We start from the raw sequence: 20,043 nt of genomic DNA, 5'->3' as shown, positions 1-20,043 counted from the left end.
GTATTTCATAAAATGATTGTTTATGGACTAAGCAAACTGTAATTCTCCAAATAGAAAATGACTAAAGTTGAATTTTTCATTACCTGTGTAAGTCTGGGGTTTAATTTCTCACGAAGGTGAAAAACTCTGATGCAGGCAATCTCAGCATTGTCAAAATGAAAATCAAGCAAAAAGAGAGAGAGAGAGAGACAGAGTGCATGCGCGAGACGACTCATATCTCCTTGGTCTGAAATGGATGTCTTTGTGTAGTGAACAAGCATGAATAACATGCAGGTTTAGGAGTATTCATGTGAAATTCCTAGCTTCAGCTTACATGTTTTTCATGTTTGTTAACCATTTATTAATATGATTTACCATTAACAAAGCATTTGTTGGTGTAATTAATAACCTTATTGTAGTGTACACTCAGCATTATCTAATGTTACATTTGTTCATTAATGGTTCTTGTAAGCACTAAGGTGTTAACTAATTTATTAATTAACACTGTAACAGACGTTAATAAGAGTTATCTTACATTTCTTCATGTTTAAGGATCACTTTATTTCTGTTGTTTATGGGGGACTTTTATTTTGACAAGAAATCGTTTTTTCAGAGCTAAAAAGTTATGATGAGAGAACAGTATGGATAGCGGACATTTCATGACGGTTTAAAAGAGCTCGTATTAAAAAGGACAGTTTATAAGTTTATTCCTCGCTGCCAAATATGTTGAGCTCCTTTTAAAGGAAGTGGAGCAGATGACGTAGGCTCAACGTAGCCATTGTGTTACGAAACGATAGCTCGCATCACCACATTAATATTCACGAGAAGGATTACAAGCTGCTACGACAGACACAATCATCGTGACAACACAGCTACGTTTTACTTGAATTATTCATGATTCAGTGACCGAAGCACTACGCTGAGCTTACGGTGACCTTACCTCATCATCCAAGATCATGACGAGAGAGTAACGCACGCGGAAGTGCGTTAAGAAATACAAACCGAAAGCAGCAAAATACAAAGCAACAGAGTTTTGCTGCTGCTTAATGTCTTGTTCATCATGGGTAACACTTTACATGAATAATGATGTATTAATATGTTAACTAAACATTACTTTATTATGAACTAATGATGAGTTAATGCATGCCAATCATGAATTAACTTTTAACTACAGCATGAGTCACGAGTTCATGTGTGAATAACGGCTACCTTAATTGTTAGTACATGTTTATGCCTAATTTAACCATCATGAACTCATGATATCTTAATGTGTAATTATATTGTGACTTTACTTGGAGGGTCACATCATCATTAATCCATTCTTAACTACTCATGAACTCCTTATGCACGTCCATCTAGTATGTTACACTGAAAAACAATAGAAAAGTGTTCTGGCAGCATAAACATGAACAGGAATTCATGAGTAGTTAAGGATAAGTTAACAGTAATGTGCCCCTCCAAGTCATGACATAATTATACATTAACAACTTATGAGTTCACGTTAGTTACATTTAGCTTAAACTTAAATGTGAATTAATACATTAATCAACAGCATGTACTAACAAGTAATTAAGGTAGCTGTTATTCACACATGAACTCATGTGACTCATGTTGTAGTTTACGTTAGTTCATGATTACTGCATGCATTAGCTTATCATAAAATCATTCATTCGTTTTCTTTTCGGCTAACTCCCTTTATTAATCTGTGTTCGCCACAGTAGAATGAACCGCCAACTTATCTAGCATATGTTCTATGCAGCAGATGCCCTTCCAGCTGCAATCCATCTCTGGGAAACATCCATTCACACTCATTGACACTCATACACTACAAACAATTTAGCCTAATTTAACTGTATCGCATGTGTTTGGACTGTGGGGGAAACCAAAGCACCCGGAGGAAACCCAAGCGAACGCGGGGAGAACATGCACACAGAACTCCACACAGAAATACCAACTGACCCAGCCGAGGCTCAAACCAGCGACCTTCTTGCTGTGATTCAACAACACTACTGCGCCACCACGTCGCCATCATGAATTTATACTAAAGTAATGTTTAGTTTACATATTAATACATCATTATCAATGTACTGTTATTGTAAAGTGTTACCAAATTAAAAAAATTATATAATTACAAATAAATATCAAGATATATCATTTAATTATATATATATATATATATATATATATATATATATATATATATATATATATATATATATATATATATATATATAATCATTTTCAGATAATGATAACTCGTTATAAAGACATCATTTCATTAATTCTTTTTTTAAAAATAATGCAGTGACACATTTAGTTGGATCTTATATGAAAGCAATTGGCATGACTAGAACGCTAGTAAAAGGATTTTCACTCCAGTGTGGTGATACATTAAAGTATTTAGCGGCCTAAAAACACCAATAATACACATGGCCACATCTTATAGGACACATATATCACACAGAATAACAGAATAATGGAAATATATTTACTTTGTGCATGATTTATTCAAATTACTGTAAATATGATTTGCTATTAAGCCATATGAAATGTGTAAATCTGTAAAGTATCTGAAATACAAGTTCATATTTGAATTATATATATTTTTTTTAAATATTGAAAAAATGGGCAACACTGTGCTGCAGTGGGTAGTACTGTCGCCTCACAGCAGGAAGATTACTGGTTTGAGCCTCGGCTGTGTCAGTTGGTGTTTCTGTGTGAAGTTTGCATGTTCTCCCTGTCAGAGATGGGCAGTATTTTACATACAAAATTGTAATCTGTATTTCATTAGCTTTATGAAAATGGTTTTATATTTTGTATCAAAATACTTTAGTGTCTTGTATTTTGTATTTTTCAAATACTGTAAAATACTTTGAAAGTCTACATAATGACATAAAATGCGGCCTCTGATTGATGTTTTCTCAGTTGTTTGCCCAGACTTGAGATCAGAACAGAAAATGTATTAAGAAGGTCATCAATGCTTGAAGTATTGATGGAAATTATGCTCATATAAAGAAAATAACAGACAAATGACAGGGGTATATTTGAGAGCAAGGCAACAATCATTGAAAATGGTATAAAGCACAATACCATGAAAAAATATAATATAATGAAAAAAACAAACACCTAAAGACAGTGTACTGAAGTTCACCAATTGGGTGAACAAAGACTTTAAGTTAAAGAAGAACTGAAAAAATCTTAAGAAAAAAAGTAAACTGCACAAATAATAGTAGTTCTGGATGGATTGCTGATGTAGATGGCAAGACAATAAGACACACCACATAAAAATAAGCCCTACAGTGGTGACACCTATACTTCATTGGTTCTTTCAAATGTCAGAATTTTGATCTGCAGGTGCACTTATATAGTTAATGAAGAGGAAAGATGTCTGTCTAAAGATAGCAAAGTGGCAAAATACAGTATATGAGACACACATATTTAATAATACTCCAGCCTATACAGACTGGTCAAAAACTCCAGATTCCAGACTTTGCAAAAACAGATAAGTCCATTTTTACAGATGTCATGTTTTTACAGATGTCATGTTTTATGTTTTGCATTGGTTACCGCCAAAACCTTATTTTATGTGTAGGCCCTGCATATTGTGTTGTGCTCCACCCTGCTTTTCTCTCTGTCTCTCACCAGCTCTCAGGTTAATTAGCTCCCAGCTGCTAATCATTATGAATCTGCCTGAATCAGAGTGTTTTGGCTTTAAATACAGCCCTCTGAAGCTAGAGAGCTGAGGAACACTTCTCCCCAGCTCTTAAGTGTAGTAGTAGTAGTAGTAGTAGTAGTAGTAGTAGTAGTAGTAGTAGTAGTAGTAGTAGTAGTAGTAGTAGTAGTAGTAGTAGTAGTAGTAGTAGTAGTAGTAGTAGTAAATTTTATTATTATATTGTTCACTTGTGGTTGTGATATTGTTCATTAGTGTTCTTGTAGTTGGATTAAGCCTTAAAGCCAAGTTAACATTATTGTTGCATTTCCATTACTATATAATATTTTGTGTAGTTTGAGATTTACTTCCAAGAGTGAATAAAGCGTGAGTATTTTATTTTGGATATCTTTACACCTGTTTATAGTTGAGAGAAAGCTCAGGGAATTCTGTAATTTGATTTTCATCTTTGTATTTTTTTTTTTTTTTGTATTAGGTAAGCTTGTCCTCTAAACTTTGTTAGCTGCTTTCTGTTTGTTCAGGCTATACTCACTCAGTTTGACAGTTTAATAGAAATATAGAAACTAATTCTATGGTTTATTTTTTTTCCAAACCATGTGTTAACTCTTTACTCTGGGGCTGAGGATTTAAGTGTTTACCAGGTTTTTAGTTCTAATTCAATATTTTACTAAACCTCTTTATATAACACCTTTTTAAAATATAAGACCGTTAAGAGATGGTGTCAATTTTTTTTGGCCACTCAATGGATGGAAACACAATGATGAGATCTAGTCTAACTCATTTGCATGAAATGTTTTTTTTAAAGAGATCATCTTCAAGACTGTTGCTGTCAAACATTGTTTACATAGTTTAGTCAGTGTAATGGTGAAGGAATTGACCAAATATGCCTGTTAGTGGAGGGTTGGCGAAGAAATTTTCTGCTCACTTGTAAATGTATTTTTTTTTTTAATATGTTTTTAAAATAATAAATATATAGTATTTTACTTTGATACATTTGTGGCTGCTGTATTTTGTAGTTTATATTGATACACGTAAAATTGATGGATTTAGGATTTTATTTAAAAATGTGGTTCAGTGTATTTTTGCCCATCCCTGCTCCCCGTGTTGGCTTGGGTTTCCTCCAAGTGCTCTGGTTTCCCCCACAAGTTCAAAGGGGTGCGCGTGTGTGTGCGCGTGTGTGTGTGTGTGTGTGTGTGTGTGTGCGCGTTTATTTATATATACATACACACACACACACATTATAATTACAAATATGTATATGAATGTTCAATTATGTAATACATTTTAACTATATCATGTTTTATAATATAAAAATCCTATTTTCCCATAATTTTCAGTTAATGATTCAATAACTCTCTTAAAAAAAAAAAAACATCTTTTATTAGATTAATCATCTTTAGTATTATATTACATATTTAGATGGTTGTTTTTTTACCGCCTATTGTTGTAATGTAATTTCTACAGAATTATTCAGTCATAAATTTGAGTTATTAAATCATTATTTTGACTTTATCTTGTACTTTTGTTTTATTAAATTATAATTTTGGCTTTGCTTACCTTACATCGTTTGCACAAAGTAATGTTTTGTCTTGGTGATTGGAGCTTCCAGCTCTAAAAAATATATAAAAATATCTAGTGCAAAGTTCTGCAAACCAAAAAAAAAAAAAAAAAAAAAAAAAAAAAATATATATATATATATATATATATATATATATATATATATATAGTTTAGTAATTTATGACATGTTATATACGGTATGAGAATGTAGAATCTGCAGCCACTTCATCTGACAAAACTTCAATTACTGTCTGGTTTGGATCGGCCACCAAATCAGACATAAGACTGCAGCGGATTGTCAGGACAGCGGAGAGGATTAATTCTGTGCACCTGCCCAACATCCAGATCTCTACACATCTTTATCGATCTTTATTATTAGATTGGTTGCTACCTGTTTTTATAGTCATAAATATACACAACCCTTACTATTTATGATTTGTAACCAAAATGTTGTATTATTTACTTTATCCACTTATGCCATTCTTTTTTCCTGTGTTCATTTGTATGTGTGTACTGTATGTATATGTGCTTCTGAAAAAAAAAAAAACACAAAACATTTCTTGTGTTTGCACACACTTGTCAAATCTCATTCTGATTTCTCTGGACACATTTTTTTAAAGAAATCTCAGCAGCTGAATAACAAACATTATTATTATACATTATTATGCCATCAAACATAACATTACAGAAGATGTTTGGCCTTTCATAATACTAAATATCTGCTACATAACATTGACTGCAAAACATTTATTGTGATTTTAGTGAAATGACATTATACATTTTAAAATAAGCAGTTTCAAGAATTAATAAATGATAGCACTTTAAAATGAGACTAGTTTAAAAAAAGACGTGTTAACACGTAAATTGCGTGTTAACACGTAAATGACGTGTTAACACGTACCAACGTGTTAACGCGTAAATTACGTGTTAACGCGTAAATTACGTGTTAACACGCAATTACGCGTTAACACGTTTGTTGCAGACGTTTTGGCCCTAACGGCCTTCCATAGGCTGAGCCATTGTGGAAACATTATTGATAGTTTATTATCATTTTTATACCACATTATTACTGAAGTGTGACAAAGGATATTTCCAAGTTCATCAAATTTTTGTTATTAGGTAGTGCTTATGACTGAAAATAAAGAAATTAACACTCCAAATATTCAATGGCATAGGCAGTAGCTATTTCCGATTATATTTCAATGAAATTCATTCGTTTGAGGAAAGCGTCATCCTAAGAACAATATTGCAGACATTGCTTCCCTTGCCAAAAATTGAACAATGATGTCGATTAGGGTGTGACGCAATATGCCACCCGCGCCTCTCTCTCTCTCTCTCTCTCTCTCTCTTTCCTCCGTCGGGAAACTCAGAGCAAGCAACGGTGGCGGAGCTCGAGTTCAGGATGCCGAGCTCTGAAAACACTCACGAAGTCACGCGCCTCTTCTAGTCTGCACAACAGGACAGACATTCCTCATAACAGCGGGAAAAGTCTAACTCTGTATCTGCTGCTTTTACCTTATTTTTGAGCGGAGTAGGACACGTAAGAGTACTAACGTCAGTCAGAGGCGCGAACGGCTCAGGTGAGACATTCTGCAAATATTTCACAATGCGAGTTCAAGCGGGTGATCTCAGAGTCAAGACTGAAGTAACGGCGAAACTGTCTTTTTGCTTTAGCAAGCCTTTTAATCGCCGAATACTTTTGTTTATACTTCATTTTTTAATATTTTCCCATGTGTTCAAACGCCTTTTGGACTATGAAGCTGTTTTGTGTGCGCGTATACAAACACTCGTGTCTACTGTTTTCCCCAGTCTGACATTTGTAGATGTTGGATTTTTACCAGTTGATTTATGCTAGTTTATTTACATGCAATTTCCTCCTTTGGGTGTAGATAACTGTGTCAGTGTTTCCGTGCCCAGTGATGTCAGTAGCGATGTTCATTTCCAGAATGAATCGCTCTTTTGAGTTGGAATAGTGGATCGTTTACAAATCGTTCTGAGCTGTTCACGAGTCAACAGCCCAGTCTGTAATAACTTAATACGAATATGGCGCTTGTCTCTCTGATTCATCTGAACTGAAGGGAAGAATTAACTGATAGGTTGAGTCTTACGGTTATGGAGTGAAATTAGTATTTGAGTTAAAAATTAAAAGAGAAAACTACTTTTGATGTTTGATATTGCTAAACGTTTTATATCAAAACTACAGCAAACATGGATTGTTAGCATCAAATTCTTTAAAAACACATCCTTCTTTGAGAATGTTAGTCAGTATGGAAATGTTGAACCCATCAAAAGTTCTTTAAACTTTTTAAAATGATCATGTTTAGCTGTGGAATCCCTGTTGAATTACCCATGAGTCTGCAAAGAGCTGTTCACCAAACATAAATGATTACAGCATGCACTGCTTTGAACTTTCGTACTTAAAAGTACTATATTGGCTGTGGGATAAATTATAAATTAAATTTGGACAAATTACATCAGACATGCTGCCATTATGTGTTTCCTTGTTTTACTTCTATTCACAAACTTGTGAACTAATGTGGAAAGCCATGTTACAAAATGCACCCTAAACCCTCATGGTCATCAACCAAGTCAATTCTATTGTGATATAATGTCACTTTGATTGTTGTGCAAAAGTCTGCTAAAAGTCGCTTTAGTGCAGGCTCAGCTGTGAGCATCCAGGATGCATAGTGGCCACAATGGAGGCACTAGCAAGAACCCTTATTAAAGCTAAAATTGAATATGGGACACACATCGGTCTTGTGGACTTTACAGGCACGCTAGATGGTCCTTGTTAGTAAGTGTTAGTAAGTGCCAGTTAACAAGTCAGAAAACCAAGATGGATGCGTCTATTAATAGCAGTTGATAAAAGCTATTATTACACGGCTCTCTGGAATAGTTTGTTCTCATTGGTCAATTATGAAATTCCAAAGTATGTTATTCTCATAAGTCAAATGTTGAAATTAACACAGGCTCATCCAGGTACTTTAAATAATCCTGAACATTAGCGAATATAGTCAAACATCAGCTGTGTCCTAAATGGTACACTATACACCATGTATTTATGCATTTACTCACTCAACAGCATAGTATATGTGTGTAGTGTCGTCCCAAATGGAACACTAATGTCTTTTACTAAGCGGAAATTCAAACTGTTTTCCTGATGATGTTTGACGGTTGCCAGATTATTAAAATAAATGACCAAACTACCAAAGAATACCTGTCATGAGTATAATCGCATTCACCATCGGGACCGGGAGGCACCATAACCACTCTCGTATGAGAATTTTACTTTCACAATCCAAAATAAATAAAGTTATGCAACATGTGCGGCCGTTAGCTCCGCCCCTTCCGCTACGTGAGCAAAACTGCGGTCGTTGAGTGTGTAAAGTGTCCATCATTACACACTTCATTTTACCGGCTGAATGAGTGCATCATCCGGGTAATTAAAGTTCACTTATTATTTTTAGAGATTTCAGTGTGAATGCACTTCTTAAACTATTTATACTACAAAATAGCGTAGAATAGTGCATAAGTATGCGATTTGGGATGCACCTATCGTGTTAGGTTAGGTGCAGCCATTTTTCTTTTTGCAAACTTTACATTTAATTAAAGAATTAGTTAACCTTTACAGCACAGAGTAATGTTTTGTGTCTAGCACTTTACATTTGTGGCAAGTAGCCATGTTAAGCTGGACAACATACATCCAGATGGCTGTTTTCTCAGAATAATGGCTGACAGGCTTATCAGCAGCCTGATGTGAAGTGGAGAACAACCAGCAAAATCTTTTTCTAGAACCATCCCTTACTTACCATATTTCACACAGTGCTGAAGTATCACATTCAAAGATAGAGGTGTACAACACACACAAATACTAATAAACTGTATATACTGTTTTGATATAGTTAATGTGATGAGCAGCCGTATTTGATTATGATTTTCTGAGGGGCTGCTCTAGTTATAAGTACTCTAAATAGTTTTGTGCAGGAATATTGTTAAAACCCAGAGGAATAATTCAAAATGGGGTTTCTGGAGACTTTCCTGCAGTATGCACATTAAGTTTTTTATTATAGTTGTGTTATCCTCTTGTGTTGAACATAACTTTATGATACTACTTTATGGCACACCTTTATATAAGTAAAATTTGAAGCTGTTTCATATTAAAAATGTACATAATATGCAACTCTAGGATTGCTTGGTGTGCCAAACTGTGCATGTTGTAGAAGAAAGAAGTTTATCAAGTCATGTTTACCACACCATATTACCAAATCCAAAATATAAACCCATATGAAAATCTTGAAGCAACCCACAAATGATTTTTGATGTTAGCTATGTCAAATCTCTAAATGGCCTGTCACCTTCTTATCTGTCAGATATGTTGGTTGAGCACCAGCTTGGTCAGTCTCTTCGGACATCTAACTAGAGATAATTATATTCAGTCAAGGCTGAAATGCAGTGGTGACTGTGCTGTTTCTGTGTAAAGTTTGCATGTTCTCCTCGCATTTGCGTTGGTTTCCGCCGAGTGCTCCGGTTTCCCCCACAGTCCAAAGACATGCGGTACAGGTAATGTGGGTAGGCTAAATTATCGGTAGTGTATGAGTGTAAATGGATGTTTCCAAGAGATGGGTTGCAGCTGGAAGGGGATCCACTGTGTAAAACATATGCTGGATAAATTGGCGGTTCATTCTGCTGTGACGACCTCAGATTAATAAAGGGACTAAGCCAAAAAGAAAATAATGAATGAATTGACATTATGCACCATTCTATTTTTTGACTTTTGAAAATTAATAGACGGCAACGCAGTGGCATTGTAGGTAGTGCTGATGCCTCACAGCAAGAAGGGAACTGGGTCGCTGGTTCGAGTCCTGGCTGGGTCAGTTGGCCTTTCTGTGTGGAGTTTGCATGTTCTCCCTTGCTCCCTGCTCTGGTTTCCCCCACAGTCCAAAGACATGTGGTACAGGTGAATTGGGTAGTCTTAATAGTCCGTATTGTATGAGTGTGTGTGTGTGAATAAGTGTGTGTGGATGTTTCCCAAAGATGGGTTGTGGCTGGAAGGGCATCCGCTGTGCAAAAATATGCTGGATAAGTTGGCGGTTAATTACCGCGGACCCCGGATTACTAAAGGGACTAAGCCAAAAAAAAAAATACATGAATGAATAAATGAATGAATGAATGAATATTATTGGGCACCACAACTTCCAGTGTCTGTAAACATATGAAAAAATAATTAATAATTTGTTCCCTTAAATTATTTGTTAATTTTAGTTTAATTGTTGGCACGTTTAACAGTTTCACTAAAACAGTTGTTTTAAAATGTGGAAAAAAGTTCTTGTAACATTTATTTGATTTATTTTTTACATGTGTCCCTCCAAGTCCTGGGTACAGTGAATCAGTGAGAAAATAAAACTCAAAATTACATATTAAATTAGTGTTATAACGCAGGAGAAATTGTCAGTAATTTTGATAGTATTCACATTTTACGCTAAGGGAGATTTTAGATCATTATCATTATTGGATTATTGATCTGGGTGTCTAGAATTGATGGCCCAGTGAGACTCAGAAGTTGAGAAGCATCTGATTATGGATATCTGCATTTCCAAGCATACAAAATCATGTCAACAGATGCTGTAATCAGACTAATTGTTACGATGGTTGAATTATAAACAATATTTAAGACTACAGACTATAGATCTGGCTATGTAAGACTATAGTTTGAATGAATCACTTTCATGCCTTGACAGATCGATATTAAACAGCAGTCTACAGGCTTTCACACACAACCCAGGAAGTTTATTTTAGCTAAAGAACAATCTCTTCACACATTGGCATTAAAAAAGTAATCAATTAAGAAACGTTTGGAGAGCCTTTATTTTCTTTAATTATCATCAGTTTGTCACTTGAAATTGGATAGTTAGGTGTTAACAATACATCCATTAGATTTACTTTTATTTTTGCCCAGTATTGCACCATTTATTTTGATAATCACATGTGGGTTAAACATAAGATGCTAATCCAGAACATCTGGATTCTGTTTTCCATTGAGTGGCTTCATTATATCACCGTTTCAATTCTCATTGCAATAGTCAAATCGAGTGTTCCGTTTTGAGATCTAGTATTTGGCCTGAGTTAATATTCATTTTAGCGGGTATTTGGTTTTATGTTGTTGACACCAACTTGAACATAATCAAAGCTGTTTTGATATCTGATAGGGGTCTTTACATGAATATATGATCTGTTATCACAAGGGCCTTCCTGGAAAAAGACTTTACTGGAGTGAATGGCCACTTGCCTCTTCTCTCCATATTCACATCAGATCTGTTTTTTTTGTTGTCAGATTGACCTTATTGTTGTCCTATTTAGTTAAGCAGCAACTCCAGGTAGCTCTAACATATGGTGTGGAAAGCATTGCATTATGGGGCCCGTAGTGTTTTATATGCTAAATGCAAGGCAGGCAATGAAGCATTTCAAATATCGTTATGCATGTTCTTTGTTCACTGTGCCATACCGTTGGTCAGAAGTTTATTGCAGCATGGTAGCAAAGCAAGGTTTTAGATTTCACAATGTGTTTCAGAATAAACACAGGAAATGCATGGGTGTTGCTGCCACTGACAGGTTTGTGCCGGTACACTATCAAAACAACGTTACACTTTGTTAATTCAGCATTTTGAATTTGAATACATCCAGTAAATGAGAAAATGGTATTCAGGGAAGCAGTCATGCTTGTCATTGACTTGAACAAGAAAGGTGAATTGTTTCGTCAGAAAGAGTAAGGCAACAGAAAGCCAATATAATCAGAGTAAAGTAATTCACTCTGAAAGTGGTGTCATATTACTGTCTGATACGTTTAATGTGTGCCAGAAACTTTTGCCTGCTTTATTTTCCATTAAGTGACTCAGAAATGACTTTTGTGTCCCTTTAGAGACTCAATCTATGCCTGTGTTCCTTAACTTCAGTAACTTAGTTCAAGTTGAATTGTGTAATAAAAGTTTTCCCCAAAAGAGGTTGTACTTGTTAACATTCTTATCTTATTCGGTCTCTCGTTTCAGACTCCCCATCAAGAAGAGAAATGATGCTGACGAGCAAGTGAAATGATGTAAGTATGTCTAATTAGATTTTATGAGGACATGGATTTTAGCATTGCTCCATATGCCACTTGTTTTTATTGATTACTCATTACATAATGGTTAATGAGGGAGAATTTGCATTTGTGGGAGTAATTTGGTTGAGTTGTTTTGTTTTGGAGTGTGTAAGAGCAGCCATTTCACACATTTCACATTTTTCCTTTCTGATTTTGGATGGTGTTTTGATGACACATTCTCCTGTCTTTGTACATAATTTCTCCTGTACGTTATTTTGGTTTTATTTTGTAAGCTACTGATGACATTCCTTCAAAATATCAAATAGCTGTCATTTAAAGTATATTAAAAGGTGTCATGTTTATGTCATATTCATTTCAGGCAGCACAATATCAATGTTTTAGTTCAGTCAAGAAATCAATATTTAGTGGAATATCCCTGAAACCACAGCAAATGAAAACATTTGTTATTTTGACCAGTTGTCATTGTGAATAATGGTTTATTTGAAATTTGGAAGAAATGTTCTCAGATCTATATAGAATAAAACAGCGAGGGTTAAGTATAATAATAATAATAATAATAATAATAATAATAATAATAATAATAATAATACCTTTTATCTATAGGCGTCTTTCAGAGCACTCAAGGACACCTTACAGTATGTCACAGGCACATTATAAAAACAAGACAGTAATAAAGATAATATTAATCCAGAAAATCATTAAAAGCAATCCTGAAAAGAAAGTTTTTAACCTGTGATTTAAAATTGAAGATAGAGTCCACCTGACGAATATCTATAACTGTGGCACTATGCAGCTAAAAGCCCTGCCACCAAATGATTGCATCTTAAAATTTGGAACTGATAACTGTTCAGCCACAAAAGATCTCAGTGAGCGCCAAGAAATGTACCAGTGAAGAAGATCAGAGAGATAATCGGATGCCAGGTTGTGAAGAGCTTTGTGAGTTAATACAAATTTTTTATATTGTACACGATAAAAAACAGGAAGCCAATGCAAGTGAAAGAGAATCGGAGTTATGTATTCAGAAGCAGGTGAGCGGGTGACTACCCTCGCTGCTGAGTTCTGGATTAACTGTAATCTGTGAAGCATTATTAACGAGAGATTAATTTAAACACCCATTTAAATGATTTATTAAAAACAGTCATTTATAAACTAAACAAACACAACTGTCATCTTAAACCCTTGCAGTTTTAATATCTAATCTGTAGACTTCCACACATGCTCACAGACAAACATAGATATATACACTAGATATAGCATACGGACCCTGAGCATGCGTCAATAGCACGCCACATTTGTACAGTGCTCCCAGGACAAATGTCATTCAACCGCACCAGTCAAGACTAAAGCCAATGTGAAGATGCTGGACTTTAGCGCTGTGTACAGGTGTAGTAATGAGCAAACAAAGAAAACAAAGCATAAAGGCAGAACATTTCATAGGTAAGATTTAGTTTTTACATTTTATATGTTACAAACTTTTGTGCTCAACAAGTATTGATGATAATACAGTGCGCTGATCCTAAGGAAAGTAGCAGCAACTCAAATAGTAGGCTGATGCTGGTTTGGTTGAATAAAATCAGCAAAAAATCTAAATGAAATTTGACAACAAGATGCTGCGGTGCTCGAAACTTGTGTTATTGTCAGCCAAGAGAATGAGTCGTTCGTAATGAAGATTCATTCATAAACGAATCGCTCTCTCTGTTAGCATGAGATGCGAAAGCAGGAGAGAGGGAGTGTGTTTCAAGGACATGGACTAGATCAAATTTAACAGGGAGGGAGATAATACATTTCCATCACACGAACACATGCTTTTTGTCGGTAATGCCTGTGCGGTCACCAGTGTTACTTTTGACAGCAAATTTAGATTTAGTTGTAGTCTTAGTCTTTTGACTAAAATTCCATTTTAATTTTAGTCATATTTTAGTCTTTTGAATCCGTTTAGTTTTAGGCTAGTTTTAGTCGACTAAATTTCATAAGATTTTAGTTGACTAAATGTAGTTTAGTGAAAGGCTATTCCGTTTCAGTTAAGCAAAAGCAAACACTTGGTTAAAAAAAAAGACCCAAGTTTACATTTGCGTGAATTTGCTTTAGTTTTATTGTTTTTATCAGGTATTTTCTCCCCATAAAGTTTAGTCTCTTTGTCTTGACATCTAACGTGAATCTTCCTTTTCTTTCAGCTGTTGCCATCTATACATAGTTTAATCAGACAGATGTCCCTATAGAATATGAAGTAATTGAATCCAGTGTCTACTGTAGACCCGTTACTTTCCAAATGTCACATTCTCATCTTGTTTTTAATAGTCAACGAAAATGTCAGCATGTTTTTATTATAGTTGTCATCATCATCACAATTTTTATTTCGTTTTTGTCTAGTTTTTATCAATAAAAACTTGTTTGTCGCGAAAATGATGATGACATTTTTTTCGTCAATGAAATTAACTCTAGCAGTCACTTATCCCTCTATGTAGAAAAGTGATGTCTAATTATAATTTTCGTTATTTTAAAAAATATTTGCATACTGACCACTGGAAAAAACTCCTGATCAGATAGGATGGCTGTACTCCATTGCACCTTGGTCCCACGTTCATTACAAAGGAGCGCAACCTGTACTAAAATGCTGGCTCTATTGAGGCATTCCTTTCAATAGACACCAATAGCGTAGGTGATATCTAATGTTAATATCTATGACAGACAAATTAGTCTTTCTTCTTCCTGACAAATACATACTGTATATGGAAAAACACACTGATGTAATGCTATAGTGACACTGATGCAATGGGAAATATAAACAAAAACTATTGAAATCAGATTCCAAAACATAATGGCTTTTAGTTCATGCTTCACTAAAATAGGACTGTGTCATTTAATGACTTAACTGAACACTGTTTAAGCTTAAAGATCGGACCATTCCAGCATGGAACAATATAGTGAGTCATATCCATCCTGAATGTTTTTTTCAGATGTCCTCTCTTGTCCTCCTAGGTCTGTCTTGATCATGCTTGCACTTCTTGTGATTTTTATTGCCGCTTCACAAGGTGAGTCATTTACATTTACTACGTAAAGATTACGCATCCTCTTTTTATCTGTATTTATCTGTGTTTAGCATTTGTTGGCATATTGACCAGTCTTCTTGTGTCTTTTCATTGTTTTTCATTTCCCACTTGCTGTCGAGTCAAAGACCCACAAAGCACGCTGGACACCTACCAGCTGTCAGCAGTCCCTCTGCCCACCTCAGAGACGCATTAGTGTGGGTTATGGTTGAGCGCACAGAGGGCAGGAGGCTGATGAATGAACAGAGAGATAGGCAAAGACGGAGAGATAGTGAGAGAGAGGGAGATTGAAAGTAATGGGTGGAAGAGGGAGGTGATTACACCCACATCATGAATCAGACTATAAACTTTTAACGGTCGCTCAGGGGCTTCACATATAGACAGATGTACAGATGAGAAAGAGCCACGGGCCTGCGGGGTAACAGTACTGAAACTGGCAACCCAGGGTGATGTGTGCTTCAGATAATATTGTAGTTTCTGACCTCAAAACATTGAATGCTCACTGAATACAAACCTAACAGATCACTTACTTTGACATAGTTTATCATGTTTTGACATACCGTTATCATTTCAAACCCACAAAACCATATTTGGAGTTCAAATTAAGATATTTTTTTAGATATTATAAAATGTAACAAATTTCTGTTTGACCGTTTGTAGTTTTTTCACCTAAAACTTTTGAACAGATTTTATTTGTTCACATATAAATATTGATCAATAAACAGTAAATAGTTTTGTCGTCAGACTTTTAAACCTTTTGTAAATAACTTAAATTATACAGATTTGAAAAACAACTCAATAAAACGACCACATTTGATAAATTTTATTGTATAAGTATATGTGTATAAGAGCAATATATCCACAGAATGGAATATTGAATTAATTTGGACTTTTGACCATGGAGAATACAAACTAGCCCTAGTACTAACATGCTTTGTTTGGAGCAGCAACAAACAGCCTTTATCTGTCCCAAGCCATTGAAATGAATGGGTTTCATAGCGCAGAACTTTATGCATCCAGTTTGAAAGTCACTTCATACCATGCAGTGTCTTTGGCTGTGCAGTGTGGTGCAGCATAGCCTTTTTTTCAGCTCATATTTTCGGACATGTTTTCCCCTTTGTTTTTTGGCTCAATATTTCCAGCAGTCGAAAATTCTGTTCATCCCTATTTACAACATTCCTATTTGGTCATGGAAACTCAGGCATGCTTGCTTGATGCACAAAAACCAATTAAGTTCATTTTAAGTGTCTCATGGGATGTTTGAGAATCTGAAAGAGCCAATGAGGTTTGTTCTTGTGCATTAGGCAAGTATGGTTGAGCTTCTGTTTATTGTTTACTGATCTACACTTTTGTCAACAAAAGTCCTAATTAAATCTGTTCATCATGAAAAGCAACCTCTTCAAAAGACTTATTAAGCTCTGGATTTTTAAGAACATTGTTGAGGGAATATACTGTGGGACAGAAAAAAAACGTTATCAATGTTCTAAAAATGAGTAAAGAATAAAGTCTTGATTTCTTTGGAATGAGTTGAGAGTAAGTCAGTGATGACAGGATTTTATATTTTGTAGTAAACTAAAACATAATTTTGAATAATTTGACAACAGTTCTTGAATTCATTTTTAAACAGTTTTTGATTTATATATTTTAATTTTATTCAGGAAAAATAATAATATTATTTGCCATTTAATGAAAAATAATTAACATCTTATCTAAGTTTACCCGAAATTTAATATTGGTGCATTCCATCCAAACCTACAAGACCTTCTTTTTATACTGAACTAGAATTAAGATATTTTTGGATTAAATCCAATCCATGTGCATCAGTGTTTCAATTATAATTTTATGAAGCTACGAGAATACTTTTTTATGCAAAAAAAAAAAAAAAAAAATCATCATCAACAACAACAACAACAACAACAAACAACAACAACAACTTTCTTCCATTTTTTCTCTTCAGCTTCAAATCTGAATGCACATTCAGAGCTCACAGCTCACCACTCTTCATTATTCCCTGATTATTATGCAAACACTGTGAGTAAGCAATTTCTAGGTTGATTTTAAAATAAATTGTAAAAAATGGCATTATTTCTTATTTGATTACCCTGACCAGCTCCACAAAATAAAAGCTACTCAACTAATGTCATTACTTTGGAGGCAGTGCTTTCTGTCTTATCCACCAATGGCAAATGTGAGCATTGTTCTGTAAAGCTTTATCAATGACCTCATTATTTTTGTCATCATTTTTGCAATTTCATTCATTCATTTTCTTTTCGGCTTAGTCCCAATATCAATCTGGGGTAGCCACAACGGAATGAACAGTCAGCTTATTCAGCATATGTTTCACGCAGCAGATGCCCTTCCAGCTGCAGCTCATCACTGGAAAACATTCTTACACACTCATTCACACACATACAATACGGACAATTTAGCGTGCACAATTTACCTATAGTGCATGTCTTTTGCAATTTCATGCGGTACTTAACACCTAAACTAAAATATATTTATTTAGAAATGCACTATACAGTAGCTTGACTATGTTACAAACCTACAAAAGTTGTGTTGACCTTGAGAAGCTTTTAGATTAATGTTCTGAGCATTTCTGAGAACTGAATCCATCAATTAATGTTTTTTATGATAACAGGCAGTTTTTCTGCTTATTTTGATTGTTTACTCTGAGATCCTGTTTTTTTCAGGCCTTGCAGATTTGAATCCTTCTGATGGAGTCAGCGATGGTGTTTACGAAGACCTGAAGTGGAAAGCTCTCCTGTGTTGTGATCATCCTGTTCAGACGCTTAACAGTGGTCTTTCAGAACACCCACCCGAACAACGCTGCCAACTGCTAAATGCTACAAAACAACAGTCTTTTGGTAAATCACACACCCTTTCTGGTTAAGTCTGATATTACATTCTTTGCTCATTTATTAATTAATGTTGAGTGATCGCATAACGGTTCTGTTTGTTTTGTACATGATCGTAAATTTGTAGTAACATTATTTGCCTTCTAATTAAGTGCGCTTTTATTGAAGTAGGGCTTTAATATGGGATTGATTTTTGTTCCACACGGTAATGTCTTTATCGGCTTTCTGTTAGCTCCTACAATATACGTTTGCTTGTTTCAGATTTTGCGTCACTTGACGTCAGAGAATTGCTCAATACATTGAAATTCATTGAAATGTTTTCTTGTGTAGACTAGAAACAAAAGCATTTCATAATGAGCGGATTTTGATGGTTATCAGCTGTTTGTTCTACATATAGTATCATTATAAATTAAATAAAATTTCCCAAAAGTGATTAAGACTTTTACATTATAATGAAAATGATATATTTATCATATATTTCAGTAAAATATTCTTGGTTTTTATGATTATATTAGGTAGAACCCCTCTTTTCAGCATCATTGAAAATAAATGTTTCTTATGCATCAAATCAACACTGAATTTTTTTTTTTATGTAACACTGAAGATTAGACTATTAATGCAGACAATTTAGCTTTGCTATGACATGTATAAAAAACTATCGGATTAAAAAACATTCAAAACATTGATATTATGAATAATTACAGTATTGTATTATGGAATTGCAAAACATTTTTTTAAATAACTTCTCTAAACTAATGTTTCACAGTATCATAATATAATGTTTCACAATGTCACTGTTTTGACTGCATTTTAATCTAATATGTGCACCACACTTTTGGACAGTAGTGCACAAAATAAATGGAAGGCATTTTTGCGTTAATCTTTTGCATTTTAAGTGATCACCAGAGAAATCAGAGTGGCTGAAAAAGGACTGACCTCTCCAGACAAGTAGATGGGTGCCATTACACATGCTAATCAATTCTCATTACTTTCTCTTCACTGTGGTTGTGGGCCTCGGGGCAGTGATTAAAGCCCTCAACTAAATATATAGCATTTAAATGCAAAATAAGTTTGTTTGCAATCCAACGTGTGAAGTGGCTCTTCAAAAACAGAAAAAGAATTGATACAAATACTTAGAGGTAGATTTTTATTTTTTTGTAACACTATAAAGCATTCATAAAACATTCCCCAGACATTTTGTTCTTGGATTCCTGCAAGGGTGTTAGCTTAAAACTTCAACAACAACATCAAGAAAAGGTCTGGCCAGAATCTCAATTAGACTTAATATTTGATGTTTCATTTCGATTCAAAGTATCGCGCTTGTTCCTCATGTTATTTTCACATCATGTAATGAGGCTGTGTCCTGAATTGTAACAGGAATTATTGAGGCTTCTAATTGCAACGGGCTGGGATGATTCATGAAAGTAACTAACAAGAGAATGCAATCTCTTTTCAGGAAGCTGTTTGGACATCCTGTGCTGGCTTGAAGGTGAATGGGAAAATTTGATTTGTAATGCAAAGACCCGCAGAGCAGCAGCAGCAGCAGCTTCCACTCTGGTCAGCGTTAGCCCTCATCAATTAGTGTGAGTCTTCTGTTTTCAGTCAGCTCTCAACTGACTAATGATTGGATAAATGGCAGCCAGTGCAGTGTTGCTTCTTTATACTATTCTACTCTATGCTACAATATTAGACTCTGTTCTGTCTGTAATTCTTTCAACTTTTTTATTACTTAATATTTTGTTTAACGTTTTCCACAATGGCTGAACCATTAATTGTCAAAACGACTGAATCAAATATCTGCATGATCAAATTCCAAAATAACTACAGTTTAGCTA

The 20,043-nt window shown here is 34.7% G+C and overlaps 1 protein-coding gene across 13 annotated transcripts in view; it reads left to right on the top strand.

Annotated features, from left to right (window-relative positions):
- The window catches only part of lepr (leptin receptor), an 847,758-nt gene that overhangs the window by 32,802 nt on the left and 794,913 nt on the right, over nucleotides 1–20,043 (top strand). For 6 of the 13 annotated variants that reach the window (XR_015492822.1, XR_015492821.1, XR_015492823.1 and 3 more), the window contains exons 1-5: nucleotides 6,576–6,787; nucleotides 12,251–12,297; nucleotides 15,283–15,335; nucleotides 18,044–18,217; nucleotides 19,665–19,791. Coding sequence is in view for 5 of the 13 variants with exons in the window: in XM_087255827.1 (XP_087111953.1) it covers nucleotides 12,293–12,297; nucleotides 15,283–15,335; nucleotides 18,044–18,217; nucleotides 19,665–19,791 (359 nt within the window). In the remaining 8 variants the exon portion in view is untranslated. 13 annotated transcript variants of the gene reach the window in all.

The sequence above is a fragment of the Danio rerio genome, chromosome 6, assembly GCF_052040795.2.
Source record: "Danio rerio strain M-AB ecotype USA chromosome 6, GRCz13ab, whole genome shotgun sequence".
In the NCBI taxonomy this organism is placed as follows: Eukaryota; Metazoa; Chordata; class Actinopteri; order Cypriniformes; family Danionidae; genus Danio; species Danio rerio.
This window is presented reverse-complemented; position numbering and strand designations above follow the sequence as displayed.